The sequence below is a fragment of the Amborella trichopoda genome, chromosome 2, assembly GCF_054954075.1.
Source record: "Amborella trichopoda isolate Santa Cruz 75 chromosome 2, AtrichopodaSantaCruz75HAP2 v2.0, whole genome shotgun sequence".
Classification (NCBI taxonomy): domain Eukaryota; kingdom Viridiplantae; phylum Streptophyta; class Magnoliopsida; order Amborellales; family Amborellaceae; genus Amborella; species Amborella trichopoda.
Window position 1 is genome coordinate 67,100,828 of NC_142337.1, and position 8,319 is coordinate 67,109,146.

The following is an 8,319-nucleotide window of genomic DNA, read 5'->3' on the forward strand; positions in this document are numbered from 1 at the left end:
ATAGGCTTGTGTTTTCAAACCCATAGACCTTAAGTTTTTCATCTTTTTCTTTGTAGCTGTTTCAACCTTTTGGTTGGAAAAAATTACATTATTTATCACCACTTAAAAGACCAATTTTTTTTCTTTTATGGGACCATTTTGTAGAGCACTCAAGGAATAGATTGATCTAGTTTTTGTATATATGCTACCAAGGGGGAGAGAAAAAAAAATGCTTGATTTTGCTATTATATTTTAGCTTATCTCAAATATCATGAAAAGGACTACAACAATTATCTTGTGCTTTATTATTACTAATAACTAATGTACCGTATCAAACTCCTGTCTCATTCACAAATTTTTTGGGGACATAAGCTTTCTTATTCATCCCCACCTTAGAGAGGATTTTATTGTAATTACTTGGGAGGGTTAAGCATTTGGTTTTTTGTTAATCTAGTAAGACAAAATCATGAAAGCATGCAAAAACAAGGACATTAATCATTGACAAAGGGAAACTATTAGAAAGAGAATTTAATCTAAAGGCCCAACATTGTATGCTCCCGCCGGAGCATATTATACTCTAACTCCCTCAAGTAAAACCCCAGCTAGGAGTATATTGACCTCTTTTTTTGGGATGCGTCCTCGTGAATCTAGCCACCAACCTCAAAAATAAACAAATAAACACATAAAAATGGATAGGCACTCTATGTGCTTGAAAGAATAACATCTTAAGATTGAATAGAGATTGTTCAAGCTAGAAAGATTAGATCTAAGATTTTAGATTTCAAAATCCAATGTTTTTTCATTTAAAATACTCATATGGTGATTTCCAAGTGATCTCAATAGTTCAAGTCGAGGAAATCTTCCCAAATATGTCTTCGTGATTGTCAAGTAATTTTGAGGAAATCTTCCCAAGTAAGTATTTTGCTAGAGAGATTAAGCAAACTATGCCTCCTATAGCAGCCCAGTTCATAAGTGACAAATGGGGCCAAGATCGAGAATCGTTCGATCAAGTCCAGGAAGGACCCAAAAGGGATCGAATGAGTTACGAGAAGCAATCGACAAAGCTAAACCAATGATACGTGGATCAACGTATTTTATGACAGGTGGATCAACTTATAGCATGTGTATTTAATCAAATGTTGAACCCAGTGTTTCAAAATCTGGATTGGTGAGACAGATTGTTTACCAGCATATCTATGTCAGATTGTTAGATCCGGATCGGGTATGGATGGATGAGAATCGGTGATTGAAATAAATAAAAAATAAATGAAATAAAATAAAAATTATAAGGGACTTTATGTGTTGATAGATACGACTTAATAAAACATTAGCTTCAAAAGTGATAAAAAAAAGTATATAATGGAGGTTTTAGTAGAGAAAAAAAGGTATATAATGGAAGTTTTAGTGGAGAAAAAAAAGCATACAAGGGAGGTTTTAGTGGAGAATGGGCCCAAGACTCACGCAATCCCAAAACCGGTACTGAACAATTCCATATAAATTGGCGATACGAGTCGCTGGGTTGTAAAATACTAAATTGAACCAATGTCTAGTGGATACGAATCGCCGGGTTTTAAAATACTAGTGGATACGAATCGCCGGGTTTTAAAATACTCAATTGAACCAATGACTAGTGTGGATCACCTCATTTGAGGCATACTTCAATTGCCTATCAATCGTCCTGTAGCAAGTGTATCGAATCGAATGTTGAATAAAAGTACTTTACTTGTAGCATACTTCAATTGTCTATTAATCATCCTACAGCAAGTATATCGGAATCGAATGTGGAATAAAAGCACTGTTGTCCATTACTCACTCAAAGAATCACTTCATTGGGAAGGATTCGAACCTTGAACTCTAGGCTCCGGCCCCAACACCCTAACCACCGAGACAAGAGCCCAACATCGCACAACTAGTGGATCCCACCAATCTCTCCTTTCCCCTTAATTTATACCATTCTCCATTTGTATTTCTAACACTTCAAGATTTGGATCCTATAATTTATACAACACTTCATGTGCAGTTCTCACGTTTAAGATTTGGATTCTACAAATAAATTTATTTATTTACTATTTTGAAATATTTATTTTTTACTTATTTTGATGGGCTCTGTTTTTTAAGCTCCTTTGAGCAATGCAATGGATTTGATGCCCTGTGATTTTCTTAGTAGCAAGTGCTTGTCACCTATCCTTTTGTTCCTTTTCTAGAGGTACAAGATTTCTATCACTTGTAATTAAAGATATTATTTAAAAATGTTCATTTATTTTTTTCCAAAATTTAGACAAATTTATTTATATAAATTTGTAGGCCCAAATTTGGAGCCCTCAAAAAATATCTCAGGTGTGGATCAGCAAATATTCTTATTCCTAAGTCCTTTGTCCTGATACATTGGTTGATTTTTATTTATTTATTTCATCAATAAATAATGTTTGTTCTCGATACCAAGGATTATTTCTCTTAGGCAAATATTGGCTCCTTTACCTATATATTGACTGAAATATTAGATTGCTTTAACCACTGACTTGGGTCAAATATCGGTAGATGCAAATTCTAATACCGATGTACTTTGACCGGCTAAAGTGGGATTTTGCTCAAATTTGGGAAATTACATTGTAAAAACCGATTTAATATGACCTAGTATCTTTTATCAGACAATATAATCTTTTTTTTTTTGACACTGAGATAATCCTTTTTCTTTTTCTTTTTTTTCTCTGATATAATCCAATATTCTATGTGCACATTATGAGACCAGCTCCGAGTTGGGGCGCTAATCTAGCCGTCGTTTCTTGGACAGGAATGATCTGGATCGTCTAGGTGTGGCACCCATTTTTCAAGGGACCCTACATTTCCCTTAGAATGAGCGTTTAAAAATGCAGATTCGGGCTTGGATTCATCAGGCTCATAAGCCCAGTCAAAAGATTCAGTTGAGTCGGTGGGTGGGTCTCGATTGTTGGTCGTGTATGAGACCCGACTCAACTGATTTTCTTAGAAAATTTCGAAAGAGTGATTCTTGAGTGACTCCGTCCAAAATCACTAGGGTTCCAATCCGTGTCGTCTCGACAATTCTAGAGTCGATATAGCAAGTTACTCACCGGTCAGAGCTCAGATTATTCTCTCTTATGTTAATTGCAAGGCGATCTGAATGAGCCGGGCTCACTCTCCCCTTTTTTTTTTTTTCTTTGAAACTGTCAATGGGATTGGAGAACACGATGTACGACTAAAATATGGGAGATGCTACTACAACGATCCTAGCCCCTTTCCCCAATCCTATATCTCTCTCTCTTTAATTTATGGCTCATGAGATCATTCCCCATTTTCTAGAAGTTTATTCCAGCAATATAATTTAAGAAATAGTAAAAAGGTTTGGTGACAAAATTTAGTTCAATATGGTCAACAGCCTCAACATCCAAAGAAGACAAATCCATAAAAGGGCCAGCACTTAGGAGTTAATTGTTGCTTTGCTGGACCTAAAAATGGACAAAGGTTAGGTTACAAGGTCTCTTTAATCGGTATGGTGAGGGACCACGGGGGACCATACATTGAGTGCCTTTAACGGGCTTCATGTTGCAATGACACGGTTTGAGGGAGGACCACACCACTCCAAAAGCAAAATAGACAACCCATTGTTAAGGATGCCCTCATTGGTTTGATGCTAGCTTTCTCTCTTGTAAGTTTCCTAAGTGTATACATGCAATGAACCATTTTCAAAGTAAAGAAATATAAGGCCCACGTTGTATGATCCATAAGTGCTATACCTGTACATGTACACATTCAACATTTCTACAGAGTATAGTGTGTCTCGGGGTTCGCTTTAAAAGTACCCCAAACAAACAAAAATGTAGACAGAGAGAGAGTTGGTGTTTCAACTTGTCCTTGTGATCTTCAATCTCTTCACAGTAGTCAAGAATATCCTGTAAAAATTGAACATAATAGAGTGACACATCAAATATAGAAGAAGTCCTAGATTCAAGAGAGAAATTACAATGTAAAACAAAGGGTATGATTTGCATAAGGGTGTAACTTTAAACAATCAAATTACGGTGCACCTCCAAATTTTATTATAGCATTTAATTTTGGTATAAAACGTTTTTAGGTTGGTTAGAATTTTAAAATTAAAAAATAGTTCAAATCTACTAGATCTTAAACATATGAAAATCTTCAAAATTGATGGTCTAAATAATGTGTTGCAAGATATACTATTTATGGGACTTGAAATATGTTTTCTTTTTTCATATTCATATATCTTGATGTCGAGATGATCAATTAAAGGGTTTTTCAACATTAAAACAATATTTTCTGATGGATTTTTGAAGTGCACCTCAATTTTACGTTTTTAAGATTGCAACCTTAAGAGATAGAGTGTTCAAAATGCAAGATATAAATGAGAGAGAGAAATAGGGGTTTAAAATGCAAGGCACAAGTTAGGAATAGGAATGTAAGAGAGAGGGACTTACTCCCAAGGAACATCGCCCACCATCATCCAGTCGCCCTCCTTGTCTTCATAAGTTAAAATATGGTTTCCTCGAACTGGATCATAGGATTGGTTAGCTCCTGAACCAAATATCAATTTTGTTAATCACAAGGCAACATAGAAATATCAATAAAGAGAAACCCAAGACGCACTTATTATTTGGGGTTACATTTAATATTGGAAAAATCTTTAATGTCACACGCATACATTTTTGGAATGTGACTGAACATCGGTTAAATATCGAACATAAATTTTCGAGTGAGCTGAAAAAAATGTCACAAACTAACATAAGTTATTATTATCACGTGTGTAATTAATGGATGACATTTTTTTTTTAGCTTATTCCTTGCCGTGCAGTCATTTTTAAATAGACCACCGGAGGTCTCCATATACGTGTAAATGATGTCTCTAACATGGATGGCATCCAAAATATCCCTCATTTTTGGATGATCATATGTACATCACCCTAAACTTGAAATTTGAATAGGGATCTTTGTTGTTACTTTTTTTTTAAAGTTAAACAAGAATTAAGTGAATTAACAGTCAAAAGATTGAGTGGAATTTGGTACTCACCAAGAATTGGGGTCCTGAACATATCACGAAGTGCACGTATTAAACCATCATAACCAGCATGAGCAAACAGATCAAGCTTCCTTCCAATTGGAATCCCCTCCATGTAGACTTTAACAAAGAATGTGTTGGGATTCCTTTTTCTCCCTCTCTCTACAAGCCTGTTCCTAAGGTGTGATCCAATTGGGGGCCAACCCGAAAGTTGGTCACTTTTGCCATCAAAACATAACAACAATTGAGCCAAAGAAGAGGGTAGAGAGAGAGAGAGAAGGAAATAGAAAGGTGGGTGGTGGTGAAATTCCCATACCTGGTAGAGTTTTCATGTTGGGGCGTGGAGATGCTGAGACCCAATCTCAGTTCGGTGCTCAAATCAGAACGTGGGTTAGAGAGAGAAGAAGGGGATGTAGAGAGAGAAACATAACTGTTGCTGTCCATTGAAGAAGAAGAAGAAGAGGAGTTGCAGGGTTCGTCCATCGTGGCCTCGTTCGTAGACTTGGGAGAGGGGAGAGAGCCGCCACCCTCAATATATAGAAGGAATTGTGCAAGCAAGAGAGAGAGAGAGAAAGAGACCCTAGAGAGAGAAAGATAGGGTGTAGACCCTCACCAGACTCGTCGGTTTAAAATGTCCTGAGGGTGGCCGACAATGACACGTGGCAGACGTGACTTGCTTCGCTCGTGCCGTGCTGTGGCTCGAGCGAGTAGTCGGCCGGCTTCTCAGCTCCTCCTCAAGCTCGTAAGTCAAGATTTCCGTATAAAAATGGTGAGTTACTTTTTCAAAACAAATGAATTCAAATGCTTTTCGGTTTTTTTAAGGATCGTTGTCGCACTGATCGGTTTTTTAAAACCCAGATCAGCCATACAATTCGGTTGTCTGGTTTGGATAGGCGAATTGCAGATTTGATCAGTGATCCGATTGCAATAAAAAATTAAAATTTTAAAAATTAATAAAATATTTACAATTTAAGAAATTAGGGGTTCGGACTTATCTGAATTGTTTGGCTCTTTGGGCCAGTCACCCTTATTCCCGACTCCGATCTGGAACAGGTTTGTCCAAAACTGATGTTTTAATCCACACGCAGGTGTTTCTGGATTAAGTGTTCACGTTTGAGTTGTCTTTTGGCAGATCAGCCCCCAACTAGGCTGATCGGGATTGGCTAGATCGACAATTTGGACTGGCCAAAAATGGATAGAAGTTTACAATTGCGTCACAATATTAAAGGGCGACCAAGATTGCTTGATCAGGACAAGCAATTCTCGACCCAGATCACCATGTTTTCAATCAATAGAAGCGAATCTTACCGTTAAAACTTCAAACTATCAAAACAAGAGTTGTTGTAGAGCCAGCTATAAGGCACACTTTGATGCCTACGAGCGTAGGAAGGTCATTAGATGTCTTATCATTTTCTTTTCAATGAATGAACGGTGATGGGGAATAACGGCACCTAACATTGGCAGCTCGTAATGTTTTTTTTTTTGGGTCTCTTTATCTTCACTGTTTGCTTTAGATAATTCAATGGGGAAGACAAGCCCTTGCCCATTATTTTTCAAGTTAGCTTTTTTAAAGTATTAGTAGGGTGGTATTAGTGGTGGGAATGAAAATCACAACGTGGTGACTGAGGTGTAGGGTACTATCACTATTACCCCGAGCTCTTTCCTAAAAATTTTTCGTTGATATGATGGTTAATCCCCCCGTTAGCCGGCTTTCATAGCAAATTCTATTTGTCCTTTGCCACTTTGGGTTGTCGGGCAACTTGTACAGTTTGGGAAGGGGTTTGTATTGATAAAAAAGAATAATCTACTCCAACTGACATACATCATATGGCAAGAAAAAATTTGATTCAGAAGGAAAAGAAGAGGCAGAAATTGGAACAGGAATATCATCTAATTCGTTGATCCTTGAAAAAAGCAATACGCCAGACTCTATCGTTGAGTGACAAATGGAAAATTCATGGAAAATTGCAATCCGCACCATGTAATAGTGCACCTATATGTCTTGATGCAACTATAATTTTTTTAGGGAAATTTATCGAAATACCCATGAGAGATTATTTAACAAATTGTAATTTTTCCAAGACAAGACCATGGGTATTTTTTTCAAATTAAATCAAAAGTTAAAAGATAGGGGAAAGTGCTCATCGCTTAGAGGTAATTTAATATTGAACCGATACTCTAAACAACCAAATTAAAGCCTACCTCAAAATTTTCACTAGGAAAAGTTGTTTTTTATGCCCAAATATCCTCAAATTGATCATTTTGACACCAAGATGCATGGACATGAGAAAAAAAATGAATTCAAGTTTTAGAAATAGTGCACCTTGTAACATATTTTTTGACCGTCAATTTTCAAGTTTTCGTAGATATTTGCTCGATATACATTATTTTTGAAGCTTTAAATTTTATAATTAAAGCTGAAAATATATTTTAAGGCTATCAATAAGATTTCCAATATTGAAACTATATTTCTCGATACCATTTGAAAGTGCGCTTTATTTTGATTGTTTAGAACCTCGGCTCTATACAAACGATACCTTTTAATAAATTTCCCAAGTGTTTACGGTCACATGGATCATATGGTAGTTTTACCAAACAAATATAAGAGTTCATGAAGGAAAAGTGCACCTATAAGATTAAATGAAATGATGAACTCAATAAATAATAAATGGGTTTTGTTACTGCTCTTACATGTGGAATATTTCCTTAATGCCCTCAACATTTTTAGACACTCATTACCTTACCTCACAACCTACTAAGTTATTTTTTGTGAATGAGTATTTTAGGTAATTATTCAAGAGTAAAGTATAAATTCTTGATAGAAAGAAAATATTTATCAACTATAGTGGATAATGACATTATATATATGAGGTGCGACATCACCCACATGCAGCATTTATTATTTGTAATCACTTATAGAAATGCCACTAATTTTTTATAGAAATATCTATTATATATCTCCTAATGACCAAATCTACTCTTGTTCGAAATATTTTGTGTTGCAAAACAAGGGGTAGTGAGTGCTAAATAAAATTAACAAATAATAATAGTAGTCATTTTTTTTTAAAAAAAAAGAGGAAGTTTTTTAGTACTAAAAAAAATTCATAATTTGAGTGGTAGCATACCTCAATCTCCCTCCCCTTTAAGGGTCTTAGGCACAAATGATATTTAGTTGGGCTAAGTAGCAAACGAGAATCTCCAAACAAAGTTATTGCACTACGTAAATGCATTTATGCAACCTTCCCCCGCGCACACGTGTGAGAAGACAACCCCGTGCGACCTTGAATTAGAGTCCCTTAGTTTTTAGTTCA

At 36.0% G+C, this 8,319-nt stretch overlaps 1 protein-coding gene across 5 annotated transcripts; it reads right to left on the reverse strand.

Moving 5' to 3' along the window:
* Positions 1 to 3,677: 3,677 nt before the first annotated feature.
* Positions 3,678 to 6,190, reverse strand: IAA31 (indole-3-acetic acid inducible 31). 5 transcript variants are annotated; one of them, XM_006840324.4, is made up of 5 exons: positions 5,622 to 6,190; positions 5,325 to 5,509; positions 5,021 to 5,226; positions 4,431 to 4,527; positions 3,678 to 3,887 (listed from the first exon to the last, which is right to left on the reverse strand). In XM_006840324.4, the coding sequence occupies exons 2-5, from the start codon at positions 5,489 to 5,491 to the stop codon at positions 3,839 to 3,841; spliced, it is 519 nt and encodes a 172-aa protein (XP_006840387.1). In that variant the 5' UTR covers positions 5,492 to 5,509; positions 5,622 to 6,190; the 3' UTR covers positions 3,678 to 3,838. The 5 variants fall into 5 exon arrangements, with proteins under 5 accessions (XP_006840387.1, XP_088715768.1, XP_020520565.1 ...); XM_088859642.1 differs by lacking the exon at positions 5,622 to 6,190 and having other exon boundaries at positions 5,325 to 5,612; XM_020664906.2 differs by lacking the exon at positions 5,622 to 6,190 and having other exon boundaries at positions 5,021 to 5,178; positions 5,325 to 5,587.
* Positions 6,191 to 8,319: the final 2,129 nt, after the last annotated feature.

Bases quoted from the DNA above. Each gene is read 5' to 3' on its own strand.
- IAA31 (XM_006840324.4), bottom strand. From the start codon at position 5,491: ATGGACGAACCCTGCAACTCCTCTTCTTCTTCTTCTTCAATGGACAGC. The intron at 5,227-5,324 runs GTATGGGAATTT...TGATGGCAAAAG, and splicing joins CAACATGAAAACTCTACCAG to TGACCAACTTTCGGGTTGGC. The intron at 4,528-5,020 runs GTGAGTACCAAA...TATTTGGTTCAG, and splicing joins GTTCAGGACCCCAATTCTTG to GAGCTAACCAATCCTATGAT.